The following is a 19,639-nucleotide window of genomic DNA, read 5'->3' as shown; positions in this document are numbered from 1 at the left end:
GGGGCTCAAAATGACTAAAAAGGTTTCTTTATGAGTACAAAGGGATAGACAACAACATCAAAGAGGTGCAGAAGGATTAGAAAAGGGCTGCAAAGAGACTTAAAATGACAAAAAGTATGCAGCATGACTCTATAGGAGTGTGAAATTCCTGCACAAGGATGCAAAACGGCCCTGAAGTGCATGAGATGAGCACAAAGATATACTGAACTATTACAAAGGAACAGAACGACTTCAAAGGGATGCAATGTGTGACATACGGCTGTGAAACGTCTATAAAAGGACAGGAAATGACCTCAGAGAGCATCAGCTCACAGTAACGTACATTACTGTGAAATTTACAGTTCCACTACTGTCCAGCAGAGGCAGCAGTGAGTCAGTCCCACGTGTACAGACAAACTGTTTGGTCTCCGTAGATAATTTCCTCCTTCATAAGAACTGTGAGTATGAGCTGATGTAAAGGTTTACACCCGTCCATGGTGATGGAGCAGCTGGTGGTGTTTGCACCTTTGAAGAGCAGCTTTGCCATGAATAAGAAGACTTTTAATGATGGCTGCTGGCTCAGCTCACCCGGTCAGGCAGCCTGTGCTGTGAGGCTGTGGAGGTCAGATGATGTCGACAGGTGTTTGATCTGCTGGCCTTTCTTCCCAGTTCCCTCACCGTCCCCCCCTCTTGCCTCCCTCGGTCTCGTCTTCCTTTGCAGCTCCGAGCGCACAATGTTGTTGCACTTTGTAGTTTCTTCCCCAGAAACAGCAGCAGCACAGGCAGCGCTGTCAGGGCAGCAGCGTGGACTCTTCAGTGTTTACGTGTCGTGAGTTAGACTTTTTCATTAATCATGTTATTGTGTAACAGGCTTTCAGTGTGTGTGTGTGTGTGTGTGTGTGTGTGTGTGTGTGTGTGTGTGTGTCACTAAAAGCTGCTTCGTAGAAAAAATCAGAGCGAGATGTTTTAGTTTTGATGTTTTCGTGGTTTGACACACTGAGCAGCATCGACCCATGGAAGAATGATTTCAATCAACTGTGTGTGTGTGTGTGTGTGTGTGTGTGTGTGTGTGTGTGCATCCATTTAATCAACAGTTAAACTGATGGAAGCTGAGATGAATGTTGGGCACTGTGTGCTCTCAGTGGGGTTGATGTTAGAGTCCAGGAGCAAACATGTGGACCAACACTGAGCAGGAAGAGGAAGACGAGACAGAGGGAGAGGGGGAAACAGTGAGGGGATCAAACACCTGTCGACATCATCAGGAAAAGCCTCATCAATACGTAAAAATAAGAGTCAAGCTCACACCTGAGCAGTGATTGCAGGCAGTGAGCCTCCGAGTGTGCGTCCTCTTATGGGAACTATAATGACTCACAGATTGCTCTAAACGTCTGAGATTATCTGCCCTCTGAGGTCACAGCTGCTTTTACAGCCTCACTGAAAGCATCGGCCTCAGATCGCCTCCTGACCCACATGTACAGTTAAGGTGGGAGGAGTCTCCCCTCGCTCAGTCTGAACCTGAGCGACCAACCAAAGACCTGGGGATGTGTACTGGCAGTCGCAGCTCCACCTGCCTCAGGAACCTCGCGTTAAAATCTCCACGATGACTCGCTGGATGGTGTCTCTGTGTGTCAGGTGTGACGCCTCGCACAAAACACACAGACTGCCTTTAAGCTGTGCAGCAGCTGTGCAGCAGCTGTGCAGCAGCACGCTCACATCCAGGTGGGACAGTTTAAACACCTCACAGGAGGTTCATGAATGTGTGAAGGAGGACATGCAGAGGCTGGAGTTGGAAGAACACGACCACGTCAGAGGGGACGCTGCTGGGACGCTTTATCCAGCTAAGCTCCTCCTACAGGCCTTCAGTCAAGTTAAACATAAACCGTGGATCTGCAGCTCAGGTGAAAGGCGAGGATTTGAGCCGCTCCGTGGTCCTCCTTCTCCTCACGTGTGGTCACATTTATGTTTGACTTGAACTGTGAGTTGATGAATGGACCTTGGAAACACGTCACCGTAAGCTGAATGATGAAGCGTGCGCCTCCTGTCGAGCAGAAACAGTGAACATAAACACACTTTGCACTGACGGGTGGACGAGCAGCGTGAGTGTGTGCGTCACATATTTCATCCGTGTGTAAAGAAACATCTGGTGGAAGTGATGTGGAGATCAGGACTTCTGCTCCAGCAGCTGCTGACGCAGGAAACAGCAGGAGGAGCTGACGGAGGAGGCACAGGTGAAGCGTTCAGGGTTCAAAGCACCTGTGTGAACGTCAGGAACACTAAAGCTGGACCCTGCAGAGCTGCTGGAAGTTCAGATGTGTGGTCACGTCTGACCATCAGAGTCTCGTGTTCATTGAAACGCCATGTGCTCCTGCTCCCTGCATGTTTTTTGTTTTAAACTCCTCATAATCCCACATGTGGGAAATTTCGTAAATGAAGGTAAACGCCCAATGTGGGGCTCAAACCCACACCCTTGAGATTAAGAAGCTCATGCTCCACTGATTGAGCTCGCCGGGCTCCTTGGCCTCTGACACCTCTGTATGGTTCACATCCATCCCTGATGTGGATGTTTCTTATGCAAAAAGCTGAAGTAATGAGTCTGACTTAAACTGAAAGGATGATAAAGTCGAGAAGCAGAACTTAAAATGTGAGGAGTAAAAAACGAAGTACGGCTACTGAAAAGTCCACTTAAGTACTTATGTAACAAAGTATTTGTACTTCATCACCTCTGAAACTGTGTGAGTCTGTGTGTGCATGTGTGCATGTAGGATTTTAATCTCAGCACTCAGATTTTCGGGTTAAATGGAATTGTGTTGATGCTCGGAGACGCTGTGATTGTCTCTCTGACCCGTCGGTGCTACTTTGACCCAAATCGAACAGTTTTATAATTTTCATTTTCTAAAAGAGCCTAAGACCTCGAGCTGCACGCAGATCCTTCCCCATTACAATCTGCACTCTGAGCTCAGTTTGAGTAGCTGGCTCTGTTCCGCAGTCACACGGTGGCACTGTGGCAGGAAGCGAGCGGCCAGCTGCAGGAAAACAGCTGCAGAAGAAGAAGAGCGGCTCCTCAGCGGCTATCTGCCGGGTCCACCTGTGTCCGTTTGAGCTGCTGTCTCACGTGAAGATGTCGGAGGACCTGCGCGCACAGCTGGAGAAACATCTGCAGACTTTACACATCCAGACGAGATGCGTGGAGCACCCGCCGGTAAACCGGACAGCCCGACTACACCGAATCCCATTAGCGCTTCTGGCATTTTCAACATCCCCAGCTGACTCTAGATCATATAAATACGTGAAAATATGCTCGGAGACATTTCCACAATCGGAGAGACTCGCACTTTTATTCGGCGCCACGCGTGACCATGACAGGGTCTCCTGATGCGCGCTCACAGTTGTGGAAGTGCGCGTCTCCTCCTCAGTTTCTCCACTGACACGTGGGGGAGTAACAAAGTTGTCAGCTGAAGTACAGAAGAGCCGCTTTGCTTGCCGTGTGTGTGCTGAATTCACGAGCACACGAATTCACGTTAAAATTACGTGATGAAGTTTAGGCGCAGTCAGCTGTGTTTGCGCAGAATCTGTTTATCCTGAAATGCGCAGTGTTTTTGAACGGGATCCGTTGGGACGGGCGCTTTAAAGCTCCGCTTAGAATCGAGCGCGCCGTGAAAAAGCAGATATGACTTTGAATGCCTGACTTATGTGCATATATTTATGTACTTCCTGTCTGCTGCAGCTTTCATAAACTGCTCTGAAACGTTTGTGCTGCAGGACCTGCTGTGACCTGCAGAGGGCGCCAGACCACAGAGTTTAGTTTGGTCCTGCAGGCATGGATGGCATCACAGTCAGACAGCTTTATTAATGTAGGAAACCAGGAAGAGTTGCAGGAGGCTTTGATGTTAGTAATGCAGCTTCCACAAAGAGCCCGCTCTCACCCACTCTCCTCCTCCTGCAGGTGTTCACGGTGGAGGAGATGATGCCTCACCTGCAGGGCGTGAATGGCGCTGTCACCAAGAACCTGTTCCTGAAGGACAAGAAGAAGAAGGGGCTGTGGCTGGTGTCGGCCCGCCATGACCGCCAGGTCAGCTCCTCCACATGACCTCTGACTTAAAAACTAAAGACTAACACCTCACTTCCTCTCGTTCCATCTGCAGGTGAACCTTAATGACCTCGCCAAGAAGCTTGGTGTTGGGAGTGGAAATCTGCGCTTCGCAGATGAGGCAGCCATGTTGGAAAAGCTGAAGGTAGGAAGGATCAAAACGGGGAGGGCCAATTATTGAGCTGGATTCACAGGTCACAGCTTTAGACTCCTCCTCCCCTCTCCTTCAGGTGGGTCAGGGCTGTGCGACGGCCCTTGCTCTGCTCTTCGATCAGGATCGCAGCGTGAAGTTCGTCTTGGACCGGGACCTGGTGGAAGGAGGCCACGAGATGGTCTACTTCCACCCGATGACCAACGCTGCCACCATGGGGCTCACACCAGACGACCTGCTGCGCTTCCTCAAGGAGACGGGACACGAGCCAATCCTGGAGTGCTTCGAGTAAAACGGACACCCGGGCCTGGTTTAAAAGCGACGCGAGGGCGGTCCTGGTCGGGCTGAGAGCAGGATACGGCCGTCTGCCGCCGAGGATCTTGAGAAGCTTCGTGCTAGGCTCTAAGTGTAAAAACGAACATTTTAAAAACGTGTTTGTGTGGAGCAATGAGAATCTGCAACCTGAACATTAAACAGCTTCTCATGACATCTGAAGTTCACACGGACGAGCACACCGTTTGTCTTCTGTGCATCATTCGACGGTGGTCACTAACAGCCTGTCATGTTTAGCAAAGTCCCCAAAATTAAAATTTATTCACTGAAATTTGACCCTGGATGTTATTTATTATCCTGCAAATGTAAAGCGAGAGAATAAAAAGCTTTGTCATCTCTGTTTGGTTTTAAATTAAGAGTTTATCAGAAAGATGCTTTAATCTTTTGACCTTAACAAAAAAAAACAGCCTGTAAGAAGGTAAAACACGAGGGTCACAGAGTTACTTATTTTAATAATTACACAGATAAGAATCAAGTTACATGTTTCTGACAGTATTTAAAGGGTTTGGTGAGTAACCAGGAGGTAAGCTAAGAATCCGCTTTCATTTTGAAGCACTATTTTAGAATGCCAACATTCATAGTGACCAAAAATTGAACTCATCTCCTTCTGCAGTACCAGGTAATACCAGGTATTACCGGTTTGCCTGACAGCAGGAGGCGCTGTGGCTTAGCTGGTCAAAGTGCCTGTCTAGTAAACAGGAGATCCTGGGTTCAAATCCCAGCAGTGCCTTCCTCTTACCATTTGAAACCATCTTCTTCACAGTGTTGATTGCATTCTTAATCTTGGAGTTGGGAAATCTTTCAAAGTCTTTGTATGTCCTCAGTTATCCACCTCACGCTCCTCTTGAGAGCTTTAAAAACTTCTTTTCACCCGATCCAAGAAGCTTCTTCAGTTCTGGAACAAATGCTGGAGGGTCCCAGGCATTAAACCGCTAGTGGAGCTTCTGAGGGTTGTTCAACAAATATTGATGTCTTGGGCATTATCTAAAAATTCATTGTGTCCTCTTCTTGGAGACGAAGCATAACTTCCAATGCTTCCCGCCATCAGCACTCATTAATGAACTGTAATGGCATTGGTAGGGAGGCAAGGCACTGCTGGGATTTGAACCCAGGATCTCCTGTTTACGAGACAGGCGCTTTGGCCAGCTAAGCCACAGCGCCTTGAGCTGTGTACCTCTGGCTACTGTCCAACAGCTGGTGGGGAAATATGCGACAAACCGATTCAAACCTGTGACTGCAGAGGTTACTTGGTTTGTCCCTTCCCTAAGGAGGCACTGTAGCTTAGCCGGTCAAAGCTCTTGTCTTGTAAACAGGAGATCCTGGGGTCAAATCCCATCAGTGCCTGTTGAGCTATTTCAAAATAAGTAATTTTGTGTAGGCAACTTTTCCTCAATGTCAAAATAAAAGAAAGTAAGCTGTTGAATCTCAGGTATTACCGGTTTCCCTGACAGCAGGAGGCGCTGTGGCTTAGCTGGTCAAAGTGCCTGTCTAGTAAACAGGAGATCCTGGGTTCAAATCCCAGCAGTGCCTTCCTGTTACCATTTGAAACCATCTTCTTCACAGTGTTGATTGCATTCTTAATCTTGGAGTTGGGAAATCTTTCAAAGTCTTTGTATGTCCTCAGTTATCCACCTCACGTTACTCTTGAGAGCTTTAAAAACTTGTTTTCACCTGATCCAAGAAGCTTCTTCAGTTCTGGAACAGATGCTGGAGGGTCCCAGGCATTAAACCGCTAGTGGAGCTTCTGAGGGTTGTTCAACCAATATTGATGTCTTGGGCATGTCTAAATCTTCATCGTGTCCTCTTCTTGGAAACGAAGGAGAGAAACCATAACTTCCAATGCTTCCCGCCATCAGCACTCATTAATGAACTGTAATGGCATTGGTAGGGAGGCAAGGCACTGCTGGGATTTGAACCCAGGATCTCCTGTTTACGAGACAGGCGCTTTGGCCAGCTAAGCCACAGCGCCTTGAGCTGTGTACCTCTGGCTACTGTCCAACAGCTGGTGGGGAAATATGCGACAAACCGATTCAAACCTGTGACTGCAGAGGTTACTTGGTTTGTCCGTTCCCTAAGGAGGCACTGTAGCTTAGCCGGTCAAACCACCTGTCTTGTAAACAGGAGATCCTGGGGTCAAATCCCAGCAGTGCCTGTTGATCTATTTCAAAATAAGGAATTTTGTGTAGGCAACTTTTCCTCAATGTCAAAATAAAAGAAAGTAAGCTGTTGAATCTCAGGTATTACCAGTTTGCCTGACAGCAGGAGGCGCTGTGGCTTAGCTGGTCAAAGTGCCTGTCTAGTAAACAGGAGATCCTGGGTTCAAATCCCAGCAGTGCCTTCCTGTTACCATTTGAAACCATCTTCTTCACAGTGTTGATTGCATTCTTAATCTTGGAGTTGGGAAATCTTTCAAAGTCTTTGTATGTCCTCAGTTATCCACCTCACGGTACTCTTGAGAGCTTTAAAAACTTCTTTTCACCCGATCCAAGAAGCTTCTTCAGTTCTGGAACAAATGCTGGAGGGTCCCAGGCATTAAACCGCTAGTGGAGCTTCTGAGGGTTGTTCACCCAATATTGATGTCTTGGGCATGTCTAAATCTTCATCGTGTCCTCTTCTTGGAAAAAAAGGAGAGAAAGCATAACTCGCAATGGTTCCCGCCATCAGCACTCATTAATGAACTGTAATGGCATTGGTAGGGAGGCAAGGCACTGCTGGGATTTTAACCGAGGACCTCCTCTTTACGAGACAGGCGCTTTGGCCAGCTAAGCCACAGCGCCTTGAGCTGTGTGCCTCTGGCTACTGTCCAATAGCTGGTGGGGAAAAATGCGACAAACCGATTCAAACCTGTGACTGCAGAAGTTACTTGGTTTGTCCCTTCCCTGAAGGAGTCACTGTAGCTTAGCCGGTCAAAGCACCTGTCTAGTAAACAGGAGATCCTGGGTTGAAATCCCAGCAGTGCCTGTTGAGCTATTTCAAAATAAGGAATTTTGTGTAGGCAACTTTTCCTCAATGTCAAAATAAAAGAAAGTAAGCTGTTGAATCTCAGGTATTACCGGTTTGCGTGACAGCAGGAGGCGCTGTGGCTTAGCTGGTCAAAGTGCCTGTCTAGTAAACAGGAGATCCTGGGTTCAAATCCCAGCAGTGCCTTCCTGTTACCATTTGAAACCATCTTCTTCACAGTGTTGATTGCATTCTTAATCTTGGTGTTGGGAAATCTTTCACAGTCTTTGTATGTCCTCAGTTATCCACCTCACGGTACTCTTTAGAGCTTTAAAAACTTCTTTTCACCCGATCCAAGAAGCTTCTTCAGTTCTGGAACAAATGCTGGAGGGTCCCAGGCATTAAACCGCTAGTGGAGCTTCTGAGGGTTGTTCAACAAATATTGATGTCTTGTGCATGTCTAAAACTTCATTGTGTCCTCTTCTTGGAGACGAAGGAGAGAAAGCATAACTTCCAATGCTTCCCGCCATCAGCACTCATTAATGAACTGTAATGGCATTGGTAGAGAGACAAGGCACTGCTGGGATTCGAACCCAGGACCTCCTTTTTACGACACAGGCGCTTTGGCCAGCTAAGCCACAGCGCCTTGAGCTGTGTGTCTCTGGCTACTGTCCAACAGCTGGTGGGGAAAAGTGCGACAAACCGATTCAAACCTGTGACTGCAGAGGTTACTTGGTTTTTCCCCTCACTGCAGGAGGCACTGTAGCTTAGCCGGTCAAAGCACCTGTCTTGTAAACAGGAGATCCTGGTTTCAAATCCCATCAGTGCCTGTTGAGCTATTTCAAAATAAGTAATTTTGTGTAAGCAACTTTTCCTCAATGTAAAAATAAAAGAAAGAAAGCTGTTGAATCTCAGGTATTACCGGTTTGCCTGACAGCAGGAGGCGCTGTGGCTTAGCTGGTCAAAGTGCCTGTCTAGTAAACAGGAGATCCTGGGTTCAAATCCCAGCAGTGCCTTCCTCTTACCATTTGAAACCATCTTCTTCACAGTGTTGATTGCATTCTTAATGTTGGAGTTGGGAAATCTTTCACAGTCTTTGTATGTCCTCAGTTATCCACCTCACGTTACTCTTGAGAGCTTTAAAAACTTCTTTTCACCTGATCCAAGAAGCTTCTTCAGTTCTGGAACAAATGCTGGAGGGTCCCAGGCATTAAACCGCTAGTGGAGCTTCTGAGGGTTGTTCACCCAATATTGATGTCTTGGGCATTATCTAAAATTTCATTGTGTCCTCTTCTTGGAAACGAAGGAGAGAAAGCATAACTTCCAATGCTTCCCGCCATCAGCACTCATTAATGAACTGTAATGGCATTGGTAGGGAGGCAAGGCACTGCTGGGATTTGAACCCAGGATTTCCTGTTTACGAGACAGGTGCTTTGGCCAGCTAAGCCACAGCGCCTTGAGCTGTGTACCTCTGGCTACTGTCCAACAGCTGGTGGGGAAAAATGCGACAAACCGATTCAAACCTGTGACTGCAGAGGTTACTTGGTTTGTCCCTTCCCTGAAAGAGGTACTGTAGCTTAGCCGGTCAAAGCATCTGTCTTGTAAACAGGAGATCCTGGGTTCAAATCCCATCAGTGCCTGTTGAGCTATTTCAAAATAAGTAATTTTGTGTAGGCCACTTTTCCTCAATGTCAAAATAAAAGAAAGTAAGCTGTTGAATGTCAGGTATTACCAGTTTGCGTGACAGCAGGAGGCGCTGTGGCTTAGCTGGTCAAAGTGCCTGTCTAGTAAACAGGAGATCCTGGGTTCAAATCCCAGCAGTGCCTTCCTTTTGTTTTTTTTTTGAAAATATTTTTATTGAAAAAAGAAAACAACAGTACTTGCAGTTACCGAAATACAATCAACCTTTCTTCATTTTTCTAAGTAAATAAACTTATATATATATATATGAAAAAAAAAAACCCCAACGGATTCTAAAAGAAAGACCCCTCCCCCCGTCCCACACAGATCAACACAACCATCAAACATATTAGAGGAATATAACAGTAGCAGAAGTACATTTAAACAGGCAATACCTCTAGACTAGCAAAATAAGAGATAAAGGGTTGCCACTTGTGAAAAAATTTGGCTGTGCAACCTCTCAACGTATATTTAATTTTTTCAAGTTTTAAAAAAAACATGATATCTTTAAGCCACCGGGAAACAGTAGGATACTTAACAGACTTCCAATGCAACAATATTAGACGTCTGGCTATTAGGGATGTGAAGGCTATAATATCCTTTTGTGTGGAATCAAGTGTAAGTGAGCGAACAGGAATCCCAAATACAGCAATCAGAGGACAAGGACGAAGAGTTACCCCAAGAACAGTTGACATAATAGCAAAATACCCCGTCCAGAAACCTTGTAGATCAGGACATAGAAAAAACATGTGGCTAAGGTGACAAGGAGAACCATGGCATTTATCACATTTATTTTCCACTTCTGGATACAATTCAGAAAGTCTAGACTTAGAGAAATGCACCCTGTGTATGACCTTAAATTGAATAAGTCCAAGACGAGCACAGGAGGTGGAAGATCGTACCCTCGCTATAGCCTGTTCCCAAGACTCCTCATGTATTTGAATTCCTAGTTCTCCTTCCCACGTACACTTAAGCTTAACATTAGAGTGGTTACTAAAAGACAGAATAGCATCATAGAGTTTCGAAATGGTTCCTCTGTGATGAGGAATAAATGATAACGTAGTTTCCCACTGCTGTTCTGGAGGTAAAGAGGGGAAATTTGGGAAACACTTGGCAACAAAATTTCGAATTTGAAAATAGCGAAACAAATGGGTAATAGGGAGATTATAACGAGAGGACAAGTTGGGAAAACTATCGAAAACACCATCCACATATAAATGTTTAAACTGTTTTATACCCTTGTCACACCACACTGAGAATGTCGAGTCCAAAAGTGAAGGGGGAAACAAATGGTTGTCGCTTAGAGGACCCGAGGAAGACGGCATTACAAAATTAAAGTGACGTCTAAACTGAAACCAGATTTTGAGTGTGTTAAGAACCACCTGATTATCAGTGTACAGAGAGGGTTTTACGGGTAAAGAGGAAGAGAGCAAAGCCGGTAAAGAAGAGCCCTTACATGATGATAGCTCCAATTTACACCACGAGGAACCAGAAGATTTTAGGCAGTAGCAAAGTTTATGGATGAAAGCGGCCCAGTAGTAGGCTAAAAAATTAGGTAATGCAAGTCCTCCACTAAATCTGCATCACTGCAGCAAAGTTTTAGAAACCCTAGGTGGCTTCCCTCCCCAAATGAAAGAACCAATAATCCCTTCCAGTGAAACAAAAAAATGTTTCGGCAAAAATATGGGAATTGACTGAAATAAAAATAAAAATTTTGGTAAGATGTTCATTTTAACAACATTAATCTTACCGATTAAAGAAAGGGGGAGATTACCCCATCTTTGAATATCAGATGTGATCCTTGATATAAGAGGAGACAAATTTTCTGATTTAAGGCCAGCTAGAGAGCGAGTCACGTTAATCCCTAAGTACTTAAACCCAGATGGACTGAGACGAAAGGGTAGATCGGACTGTTGAAGTCGACGTGCTGCCGTATTAACAGGAAAACACTCACTTTTCCCCAAATTTAATTTATAACCTGAAAACGAACTGAAGTTCTCCAGAATGCTTAAAACAGCAGGGATGGAGCATGCAGGGTCAGTCACATATAATAACAAGTCATCCGCATACAATGATACTTTATGTGTAATTCCATTACGGATGATTCCCCTGAATACAGAAGAAGATCTCAATGTAATAGACAGAGGCTCGATGGCAATGGCAAAGAGTAAGGGAGACAAAGGGCAACCTTGACGACAACCACGACCCAGCGCAAAATAATCAGAGTAAACATCATTAGTATGAACACTGGCTTTAGGAGACGAATAAAGAAGCCCAATCCAGGAAATAAATTTATCGCCAAAACCAAATTTCTCTAAAACTGCAAACAAGTACTCCCACTCCACCCTATCGAAAGCCTTTTCAGCATCTAAAGAAATCACAAGTTCAGGAAGTTCAGATAGACGCTTTGAGTAAATAACATTAAAGAGTGTACGGGTATTAAAAAACAATTGCCGTCCCTTTATAAAGCCATTCTGCTCTTCAGATATAATTTGAGGAAGGACATCCTCAAGGCGAGATGCAATTACTTTAGCCAATACCTTTGCATCGGCATTAAGCAGAGATAATGGCCTGTAGGAACCACAGGAGGTTGTGTCCTTGTCATTTTTGAGAAGGAGCGCTATGGTTGCTTGTGTGAAAGTAGGTGGTAATGAACCCGTTTCCAAGGATTCGTTAAACACGGACAAAAGCAATGGAGCCAATTTACCAATAAATGTTTTATAAAATTCAATTGGAAACCCATCCGGGCCCGGGGCTTTATTAGATTGCATAACTTTAATAGCTTTTAATACTTCTTCAACAGATAGTGGGGAGTCCAATTGCCCCGCATCATTAGCACCAATAACAGGGTTTGAAAGATTATGAAGAAATGCATTCATATTAGCTTTATCCGTGGGAAATTCGGACTTGTACAACAAAGAGTAAAATGTTTTAAAGGTAGAATTAATTTCCAAGGGATCTGTAGTAATATTGTCATAAGAGTTTTTAATACTGGGTATCACACGCGAGGAGGCCTGACGTCGTAACTGATGTGCCAACAAGCGACTAGCCTTGTCACCATATTCGTAATATGAGCCACGACTGCGTAGTAATAAGTGCTCAGCCTCTTTAGTTGACATAAGATCAAATTCTGCTTGCAAATCAAGGCGCTGCTTCAGTAATTCTGGAGAAGGGTTCAGTGTATAACTTTGATCAAGGTTACTAATTGCAGCTACAAGTTCTTTAAGCCTGGCATTAATCTTTTTATTAGCACGGACAGAGTAAGAAATAATTTGACCTCTCAGGTAGCATTTAAGAGTCTCCCATAGCAGAGAATATGAAACAGAATCATCCTGATTGAAGGACAAAAACTCCTCAATAGAGCTTGAAATAAATTCACAAAAGTCTTTATCCGCCAAAAGGAGAGAGTTAAATCTCCAATGTGGAGGACTACGTTTATGGGTAGAAAGCTGAACTTCCAATAGCAGAGGAGAGTGATCAGATATTACAATACCAGAATAGTCGGAAGAATTAACACACAAATTAAGAGTTCTGTCGATGAAAAAATAATCAATCCTGGAATAAGACTGGTGGACCTGAGAGAAAAACGAAAATTTTTTGATTGAAGGGTTGCGAAATCTCCATGGATCAACAAGATCATTCTGTTTCATAAAGTCTGAGAATGTTTTAGACATAGATGATTGAGTCAAATTACGAGGACTAGATCGATCCAAAATCGGATCAAAAACACAATTCAGATCACCACCAAGGATAAGCAAATGTGTATTCAGAAAGGGGATGTTACTCAGCAATCTATTAGCGAATTCAGCATCATCAAAATTCGGGGCATATACATTTACCAACAAAACCTTTTTCTGCATTAGGGTACCAGCAACAATGATGTATCTACCATTCCTATCAGCGATAACATTGGTCGAAGAGAATTGAACTTTCTTATTAATGAGAATGGCCGCTCCTCTAGCTTTCGAATTAAAATTTGAGTGAAAGACCTGACCCACCCAAGGGCAATATAACCTATAATGATCCTTAATGCGAAGATGAGTCTCCTGTAAAAATGCTATGTCAGAATTTAGACGTTTCAAGTGAGTAAAAACCTTAGATCTCTTAACAGGGTTACCCATACCTCTGATATTCCAACTAGTGAATCTAAGAGGCATGCCTGACCCAGCAATGCTGGGGTCTATATTGCCATTAACCATTCATAAAAAGGAAGAAGAAAAAGACCAAACCAAAATGCCAGTGGCCATGAAGAGCCGAAATGGGACAGCCCCCCCCCCCAACCCAACCCAACCCTGAACACAAATACACCCCAAGTCTCCACAGAACAGAACAAAGGAGACAGCAGTGTACCCCCAAAGTAGCAAAAATGATTCACCAAAGTGACTGGACTAATTGGAGTCTAAATAAAAATAAAAGCGAGAGAGGGAAAAACAACCTCTCGCCAACTTCTCTACAGTATAACAGTGTGCGCGTAACAGTAAACATGTTTTTTTTGTTTTTTTTTTTTAAAAGGGAAAAAAGAAAAAGGAAACCAACCAACCAAAAAAGATCTCTCAGTACAAAATATGACTTCCTCAGAAGGAGAACTTTCCAACAAATCACCGAAAGTGCATAAAAGTAAAAAAATAAATAAATAAATAAATAAATAAAAAAAATACATACATAAATAGAAAAACAATTAAAACAAAAACAACCAAACAAAAAATAAATAAAAATTTAACAGAAACAAAAAACAACCCAGTCCTATGCAAATCAATGCAGCAAGCTTGGAGAAGATTGTGCCGGACTGGTCCGAAGTTCAAGAGTATATTATATGATTCAGTTTCAATAAATAACAATGAAAATAAAAGTAACCAGCACACCAACAGTACAATAACTAGCACAACGGCCTAAGAAAACAATGCACAGGTGGCGTAAAACCTAACGAGAGCGTGAACCCTTAGCAGCATTACAGCATCAAACTGAGGGGCTATTGAGGCTCACCCAGAGATCAAAGTTTTGACATAATCACTGGCCTCCTCTGCTGAAACAAAGTCCTTCTCGACACCCTTATATGTGATGCGGAGTCGCGCTGGATGAAGCAGGCCATACCAAACACCTTCAATGCCACGGAGTTGCTGCCTGACCGTGTTGAATGCAGCACGAGCCCGTACCACCCTGGCGGTGTAGTTGGGGAAGACCGAGATGGTCCGGTCTCCAACTTTAATCTGTCGGCGTTCTCTAGCACGTCGTAAAATGTCAACACAGTCAGTGTGGTAATGGAACCTGCATACAATGGCTCGTGGACGGTCGCCAGGCTTAGGTGCGGGCTGGAGGGTCCTGTGTGAACGATCCAAAAGCGGCTCCTTCCCCAGATCAAATGCTTCTTTTAGCAAGGAAGCTACGGCAGCAATGGTGCACGTGTCAGGGCCCTCCAGTACTCCCACTATCCTAACATTGTTGCGCCGCAACCTGGACTCCAAATCTTCACACTTACTTTCCAGCTTGGCTACATGAGCTGTGAGGCCCTTGATAGTGTTTTTCATCTCAGCTACATCATCAGAGCAGACAGTAACTGCGTGCTCCATTTCCTTGACCGTACCTTTTAGCTCAGACATGGTAGCATCATTGGCAGCTTTATCGATCGCCAGCTGCGTCTTCACTGCCTGCAGGTCGAACTTAATGGTAGACAAAACATCACCCAGAGTATCCTGAAGTTCCTTTTTAAAGATGTCGGCGATATCTTTTCTCAGCGAAGCCAGCAACTCGACCTTGAGAGCCTCGATATCAGGATTAGCTTGACATGTGGGGGGCATTGCAGGAGACGACGGCTCACTCGAGGGTGTGGTCGCGGTTTGCAAACTAGGCCTCAGTTGTGTTTGAATAGTACTGCGGGTTTTAACATTTTTTGCTGCCATTTTACGCCGGCCCGAGTAAAACTTCTCAACAAGACAATCCACAAACCATAACAGGACTGGAAATATGGCCAAAAAGCGCGAATAAATAACAATTTAATCGAAATCGGCGGGAGCTCCCAGACTCGCGTCCTACTCCATCAAAGCTCAACCGGAAGTCTCCCAGCAGTGCCTTCCTGTTACCATTTGAAACCATCTTCTTCACAGTGTTGATTGCATTCTTAATCTTGGAGTTGGGAAATCTTTCAAAGTCTTTGTATGTCCTCAGTTATCCACCTCACAGTACTGCTGAGAGCTTTAAAAACTTCTTTTCACCCGATCCAAGAAGCTTCTTCAGTTCTGGAACAAATGCTGGAGGGTCCCAGGCATTAAACCGCTAGTGGAGCTTCTGAGGGTTGTTCACCCAATATTGATGTCTTGGGCATTATCTAAAACTTCATTGTGTCCTCTTCTTGGAAAAAAAGGAGAGAAAGCATAACACGCAATGGTTCCCGCCATCAGCACTCACTAATGAAATGTAATGGCATTGGTAGGGAGGCAAGGCACTGCTGGGATTTTAACCGAGGACCTCCGGTTTGCGAGACAGGCGCTTTGGCCAGCTAAGCCACAGCGCCTTGAGCTGTGTGCCTCTGGCTACTGTCCAACAGCTGGTGGGGAAAAATGTGACAAACCGATTCAAACCTGTGTCTGCAGAGGTTACTTGGTTTTTCCCTTCCCGGAAGGAGGCACTGTAGCTTAGCCGGTCAAAGCACCTGTCTTGTAAACAGGAGATCCTGGGTTGAAATCCCAGCAGTGCCTGTTGAGCTATTTCAAAATAAGGAATTTTGTGTAGGCAACTTTTCCTCAATGTCAAAATAAAAGAAAGTAAGCTGTTGAATCTCAGGTATTACCGGTTTGCCTGACAGCAGGAGGCGCTGTGGCTTAGCTGGTCAAAGTGCCTGTCTAGTAAACAGGAGATCCTGGGTTCAAATCCCAGCAGTCCCTTCCTGTTACCATTTGAAACCATCTTCTTCACAGTGTTGATTGCATTCTTAATCTTGGTGTTGGGAAATCTTTCACAGTCTTTGTATGTCCTCAGTTATCCACCTCACGGTACTCTTTAGAGCTTTAAAAACTTCTTTTCACCCGATCCAAGAAGCTTCTTCAGTTCTGGAACAAATGCTGGAGGGTCCCAGGCATTAAACCGCTAGTGGAGCTTCTGAGGGTTGTTCAACAAATATTGATGTCTTGTGCATGTCTAAAACTTCATTGTGTCCTCTTCTTGGAGACGAAGGAGAGAAAGCATAACTTCCAATGCTTCCCGCCATCAGCACTCATTAATGAACTGTAATGGCATTGGTAGAGAGGCAAGGCACTACTGGGATTCGAACCCAGGACCTCCTTTTTACGAGACAGGCGCTTTGGCCAGCTAAGCCACAGCGCCTTGAGCTGTGGGTCTCTGGCTACTGTCCAACAGCTGGTGGGGAAAAGTGCGACAAACCGATTCAAACCTGTGACTGCAGAGGTTACTTGGTTTTTCCCCTCACTGCAGGAGGCACTGTAGCTTAGCCGGTCAAAGCACCTGTCTTGTAAACAGGAGATCCTGGGTTCAAATCCCATCAGTGCCTGTTGAGCTATTTCAAAATAAGTCATTTTGTGTAAGCAACTTTTCCTCAATGTAAAAATAAAAGAAAGAAAGCTGTTGAATCTCAGGTATTACCGGTTTGCGTGACAGCAGGAGGCGCTGTGGCTTAGCTGGTCAAAGTGCCTGTCTAGTAAACAGGAGATCCTGGGTTCAAATCCCAGCAGTGCCTTCCTCTTACCATTTGAAACCATCTTCTTCACAGTGTTGATTGCATTCTTAATCTTGGAGTTGGGAAATCTTTCAAAGTCTTTGTATGTCCTCAGTTATCCACCTCACGGTACTCTTGAGAGCTTTAAAAACTTCTTTTCACCTGATCCAAGAAGCTTCTTCAGTTCTGGAACAAATGCTGGAGGGTCCCAGGCATTAAACCGCTAGTGGAGCTTCTGAGGGTTGTTCACCCAATATTGATGTCTTGGGCATTATCTAAAATGTCATTGTGTCCTCTTCTTGGAGACGAAGGAGAGAAAGCATAACTTCCAATGCTTCCCGCCATCAGCACTCATTAATAAACTATAATGGCATTGGGAGGGAGATAAGGCACTGCTGGGATTTGAACCCAGGATCTCCTGTTTACGAGACAGGCGCTTTGGCCAGCTAAGCCACAGCGCCTTGAGCTGTGTACCTCTGGCTACTGTCCAACAGCTGGTGGGGAAATATGCGACAAACCGATTCAAACCTGTGACTGCAGAGGTTACTTGGTTTGTCCCTTCCCTGAAGGAGGCACTGTAGCTTAGCCGGTCAAAGCACCTGTCTTGTAAACAGGAGATCCTGGGTTCAAATCCCAGCAGTGCCTGTTGAGCTATTTCAAAATAAGTAATTTTGTGTAGGCAACTTTTCCTCAATGTAAAAATAAAAGAAAGTAAGCTGTTGAATCTCAGGTATTACCGGTTTGCCTGACAGCAGGAGGCGCTGTGGCTTAGCTGGTCAAAGTGCCTGTCTAGTAAACAGGAGATCCTGGGTTCAAATCCCAGCAGTGCCTTCCTATTACCATTTGAAACCATCTTCTTCACAGTGTTGATTGCATTCTTAATCTTGGAGTTGGGAAATCTTCCACAGTCTTTGTATGTCCTCAGTTATCCACCTCACGGTACTCTTGAGAGCTTTAAAAACTTCTTTTCACCCGATCCAAGAAGCTTCTTCAGTTTTGGAACAAATGCTGGAGGGTCCCAGGCATTAAACCGCTAGTGGAGCTTCTGAGGGTTGTTCAACAAATATTGATGTCTTGTGCATGTCTAAAACTTCATCGTGTCCTCTTCTTGGAAAAAAAGGAGAGAAAGCATTACACGCAATGGTTCCCGCCATCAGCACTCATTAATGAAATGTAATGGCATTGGTAGGGAGGCAAGGCACTGCTGGGATTTTAACCGAGGACCTCCGGTTTGCGAGACAGGCGCTTTGGCCAGCTAAGCCACAGCGCCTTGAGCTGTGTGACTCTGGCTACTGTCCAACAGCTGGTGGGGAAAAATGTGACAACCCGATTCAAACCTGTGTCTGCAGAGGTTACTTGGTTTTTCCCTTCCCGGAAGGAGGCACTGTAGCTTAGCTGGTCAAAGCACTTGTCTTGTAAACAGGAGATCCTGGGTTCAAATCCCAGCAGTGCCTGTTGAGCTATTTCAAAATAAGTAATTTTGTGTAGGCAACTTTTCCTCAATGTAAAAATAAAAGAAAGTAAGCTGTTGAATCTCAGGTATTACCGGCCTGCCTGACAGCAGGAGGCGCTGTGGCGTAGCTGGTCAAAGTGTCTGTCTAGTAAACAGGAGATCCTGGGTTCAAATCCCAGCAGTGCCTTCCTGTTACCATTTGAAACCATCTTCTTCACAGTGTTGATTGCATTCTTAATCTTGGACTTGGGAAATCTTTCAAAGTCTTTGTATGTCCTCAGTTATCCACCTCACGGTACTCTTGAGAGCTTTAAAAACTTCTTTTCACCCGATCCAAGAAGCTTCTTCAGTTCTGGAACAAATGCTGGAGGGTCCCAGGCATTAAACCGCTAGTGGAGCTTCTGAGGGTTGTTCACCCAATATTGATGTCTTGGGCATGTCTAAATCTTCATCGTGTCCTTTTCTTGGAAAAAAAGGAGAGAAAGCATAACACGCAATGGTTCCCGCCATCAGCACTCACTAATGAAATGTAATGGCATTGGTAGGGAGGCAAGGCACTGCTGGGATTTTAACCGAGGACCTCCTCTTTACGAGACAGGCGCTTTGGCCAGCTAAGCCACAGCGCCTTGAGCTGTGTGCCTCTGGCTACTGTCCAATAGCTGGTGGGGAAAAATGCGACAAACCGATTCAAACCTGTGACTGCAGAAGTTACTTGGTTTGTCCCTTCCCTGAAGGAGTCACTGTAGCTTAGCTGGTCAAAGCACCTGTCTAGTAAACAGGAGATCCTGGGTTCAAATCCCAGCAGTGCCTGTTGAGCTATTTCAAAATAAGGAATTTTGTGTAGGCAACTTTTCCTCAATGTCAAAATAAAAGAAAGTAAGCTGTTGAATCTCAGGTATTACCGGTTTGCCTGACAGCAGGCGGCGCTGTGGCTTAGCTGGTCAAAGTGCCTGTCTAGTAAACAGGAGATCCTGGGTTCAAATCCCAGCAGTGCCTTCCTGTTACCATTTGAAACCATCTTCTTCACAGTGTTGATTGCATTCTTAATCTTGGTGTTGGGAAATCTTTCACAGTCTTTGTATGTCCTCAGTTATCCACCTCACGGTACTCTTTAGAGCTTTAAAAACTTCTTTTCACCCGATCCAAGAAGCTTCTTCAGTTCTGGAACAAATGCTGGAGGGTCCCAGGCATTAAACCGCTAGTGGAGCTTCTGAGGGTTGTTCAACAAATATTGATGTCTTGTGCATGTCTAAAACTTCATTGTGTCCTCTTCTTGGAGACGAAGGAGAGAAAGCATAACTTCCAATGCTTCCCGCCATCAGCACTCATTAATGAACTGTAATGGCATTG

The 19,639-nt window shown here is 44.9% G+C and overlaps 1 protein-coding gene and 27 non-coding genes across 28 annotated transcripts; 22 read left to right on the top strand and 6 right to left on the bottom strand.

Moving 5' to 3' along the window:
* Window positions 1-3,008: 3,008 nt before the first annotated feature.
* prorsd1 (prolyl-tRNA synthetase domain containing 1) lies at window positions 3,009-4,821 on the top strand. Its single transcript, XM_006806868.3, has 4 exons — window positions 3,009-3,178; window positions 3,923-4,048; window positions 4,122-4,211; window positions 4,297-4,821. The coding sequence occupies exons 1-4, from the start codon at window positions 3,098-3,100 to the stop codon at window positions 4,507-4,509; spliced, it is 510 nt and encodes a 169-aa protein (XP_006806931.2). The 5' UTR covers window positions 3,009-3,097; the 3' UTR covers window positions 4,510-4,821.
* A 385-nt stretch (window positions 4,822-5,206) lies between these two features.
* On the top strand, window positions 5,207-5,280 carry trnat-agu (transfer RNA threonine (anticodon AGU)). Its single transcript has one exon. It is a non-coding gene; the product is annotated as a tRNA-Thr (tRNA).
* Window positions 5,281-5,637: 357 nt separating this feature from the next.
* On the bottom strand, window positions 5,638-5,711 carry trnat-cgu (transfer RNA threonine (anticodon CGU)). The gene has a single exon. It is a non-coding gene; the product is annotated as a tRNA-Thr (tRNA).
* A 109-nt stretch (window positions 5,712-5,820) lies between these two features.
* On the top strand, window positions 5,821-5,894 carry trnat-ugu (transfer RNA threonine (anticodon UGU)). Its single transcript has one exon. It is a non-coding gene; the product is annotated as a tRNA-Thr (tRNA).
* A 112-nt stretch (window positions 5,895-6,006) lies between these two features.
* On the top strand, window positions 6,007-6,080 carry trnat-agu (transfer RNA threonine (anticodon AGU)). The gene has a single exon. It is a non-coding gene; the product is annotated as a tRNA-Thr (tRNA).
* A 365-nt stretch (window positions 6,081-6,445) lies between these two features.
* On the bottom strand, window positions 6,446-6,519 carry trnat-cgu (transfer RNA threonine (anticodon CGU)). The gene has a single exon. It is a non-coding gene; the product is annotated as a tRNA-Thr (tRNA).
* A 109-nt stretch (window positions 6,520-6,628) lies between these two features.
* trnat-ugu (transfer RNA threonine (anticodon UGU)) lies at window positions 6,629-6,702 on the top strand. Its single transcript has one exon. It is a non-coding gene; the product is annotated as a tRNA-Thr (tRNA).
* A 112-nt stretch (window positions 6,703-6,814) lies between these two features.
* On the top strand, window positions 6,815-6,888 carry trnat-agu (transfer RNA threonine (anticodon AGU)). The gene has a single exon. It is a non-coding gene; the product is annotated as a tRNA-Thr (tRNA).
* Window positions 6,889-7,437: 549 nt separating this feature from the next.
* Window positions 7,438-7,511, top strand: trnat-agu (transfer RNA threonine (anticodon AGU)). The gene has a single exon. It is a non-coding gene; the product is annotated as a tRNA-Thr (tRNA).
* A 112-nt stretch (window positions 7,512-7,623) lies between these two features.
* Window positions 7,624-7,697, top strand: trnat-agu (transfer RNA threonine (anticodon AGU)). The gene has a single exon. It is a non-coding gene; the product is annotated as a tRNA-Thr (tRNA).
* A 365-nt stretch (window positions 7,698-8,062) lies between these two features.
* Window positions 8,063-8,136, bottom strand: trnat-cgu (transfer RNA threonine (anticodon CGU)). The gene has a single exon. It is a non-coding gene; the product is annotated as a tRNA-Thr (tRNA).
* Window positions 8,137-8,246: 110 nt separating this feature from the next.
* Window positions 8,247-8,320, top strand: trnat-ugu (transfer RNA threonine (anticodon UGU)). Its single transcript has one exon. It is a non-coding gene; the product is annotated as a tRNA-Thr (tRNA).
* A 112-nt stretch (window positions 8,321-8,432) lies between these two features.
* trnat-agu (transfer RNA threonine (anticodon AGU)) lies at window positions 8,433-8,506 on the top strand. Its single transcript has one exon. It is a non-coding gene; the product is annotated as a tRNA-Thr (tRNA).
* Window positions 8,507-8,872: 366 nt separating this feature from the next.
* Window positions 8,873-8,946, bottom strand: trnat-cgu (transfer RNA threonine (anticodon CGU)). Its single transcript has one exon. It is a non-coding gene; the product is annotated as a tRNA-Thr (tRNA).
* Window positions 8,947-9,056: 110 nt separating this feature from the next.
* Window positions 9,057-9,130, top strand: trnat-ugu (transfer RNA threonine (anticodon UGU)). Its single transcript has one exon. It is a non-coding gene; the product is annotated as a tRNA-Thr (tRNA).
* A 112-nt stretch (window positions 9,131-9,242) lies between these two features.
* Window positions 9,243-9,316, top strand: trnat-agu (transfer RNA threonine (anticodon AGU)). Its single transcript has one exon. It is a non-coding gene; the product is annotated as a tRNA-Thr (tRNA).
* Window positions 9,317-15,788: 6,472 nt separating this feature from the next.
* trnat-ugu (transfer RNA threonine (anticodon UGU)) lies at window positions 15,789-15,862 on the top strand. Its single transcript has one exon. It is a non-coding gene; the product is annotated as a tRNA-Thr (tRNA).
* Window positions 15,863-15,974: 112 nt separating this feature from the next.
* On the top strand, window positions 15,975-16,048 carry trnat-agu (transfer RNA threonine (anticodon AGU)). Its single transcript has one exon. It is a non-coding gene; the product is annotated as a tRNA-Thr (tRNA).
* Window positions 16,049-16,413: 365 nt separating this feature from the next.
* trnat-cgu (transfer RNA threonine (anticodon CGU)) lies at window positions 16,414-16,487 on the bottom strand. The gene has a single exon. It is a non-coding gene; the product is annotated as a tRNA-Thr (tRNA).
* Window positions 16,488-16,597: 110 nt separating this feature from the next.
* trnat-ugu (transfer RNA threonine (anticodon UGU)) lies at window positions 16,598-16,671 on the top strand. The gene has a single exon. It is a non-coding gene; the product is annotated as a tRNA-Thr (tRNA).
* A 112-nt stretch (window positions 16,672-16,783) lies between these two features.
* trnat-agu (transfer RNA threonine (anticodon AGU)) lies at window positions 16,784-16,857 on the top strand. Its single transcript has one exon. It is a non-coding gene; the product is annotated as a tRNA-Thr (tRNA).
* Window positions 16,858-17,223: 366 nt separating this feature from the next.
* trnat-cgu (transfer RNA threonine (anticodon CGU)) lies at window positions 17,224-17,297 on the bottom strand. Its single transcript has one exon. It is a non-coding gene; the product is annotated as a tRNA-Thr (tRNA).
* A 110-nt stretch (window positions 17,298-17,407) lies between these two features.
* On the top strand, window positions 17,408-17,481 carry trnat-ugu (transfer RNA threonine (anticodon UGU)). Its single transcript has one exon. It is a non-coding gene; the product is annotated as a tRNA-Thr (tRNA).
* A 112-nt stretch (window positions 17,482-17,593) lies between these two features.
* On the top strand, window positions 17,594-17,667 carry trnat-agu (transfer RNA threonine (anticodon AGU)). The gene has a single exon. It is a non-coding gene; the product is annotated as a tRNA-Thr (tRNA).
* A 549-nt stretch (window positions 17,668-18,216) lies between these two features.
* On the top strand, window positions 18,217-18,290 carry trnat-ugu (transfer RNA threonine (anticodon UGU)). The gene has a single exon. It is a non-coding gene; the product is annotated as a tRNA-Thr (tRNA).
* Window positions 18,291-18,402: 112 nt separating this feature from the next.
* Window positions 18,403-18,476, top strand: trnat-agu (transfer RNA threonine (anticodon AGU)). The gene has a single exon. It is a non-coding gene; the product is annotated as a tRNA-Thr (tRNA).
* Window positions 18,477-19,025: 549 nt separating this feature from the next.
* trnat-agu (transfer RNA threonine (anticodon AGU)) lies at window positions 19,026-19,099 on the top strand. Its single transcript has one exon. It is a non-coding gene; the product is annotated as a tRNA-Thr (tRNA).
* Window positions 19,100-19,211: 112 nt separating this feature from the next.
* trnat-agu (transfer RNA threonine (anticodon AGU)) lies at window positions 19,212-19,285 on the top strand. Its single transcript has one exon. It is a non-coding gene; the product is annotated as a tRNA-Thr (tRNA).
* The last annotated feature ends 354 nt before the right edge of the window (window positions 19,286-19,639 follow it).

The sequence above is a fragment of the Neolamprologus brichardi genome, chromosome 13 (genome assembly GCF_056152115.1).
Source record: "Neolamprologus brichardi isolate AB-2024 chromosome 13, ASM5615211v1, whole genome shotgun sequence".
Taxonomy (NCBI): domain Eukaryota; kingdom Metazoa; phylum Chordata; class Actinopteri; order Cichliformes; family Cichlidae; genus Neolamprologus; species Neolamprologus brichardi.
The sequence above is the reverse complement of the archived record's forward strand: the minus strand, read 5'-3'. Positions and strand labels throughout refer to the sequence as shown.

Bases quoted from the DNA above. Each gene is read 5' to 3' on its own strand.
- prorsd1 (XM_006806868.3), top strand. From the start codon at position 3,098: ATGTCGGAGGACCTGCGCGCACAGCTGGAGAAACATCTGCAGACTTTA. The intron at 4,049-4,121 runs GTCAGCTCCTCC...TTCCATCTGCAG, and splicing joins CGGCCCGCCATGACCGCCAG to GTGAACCTTAATGACCTCGC. The intron at 4,212-4,296 runs GTAGGAAGGATC...CCTCTCCTTCAG, and splicing joins CCATGTTGGAAAAGCTGAAG to GTGGGTCAGGGCTGTGCGAC.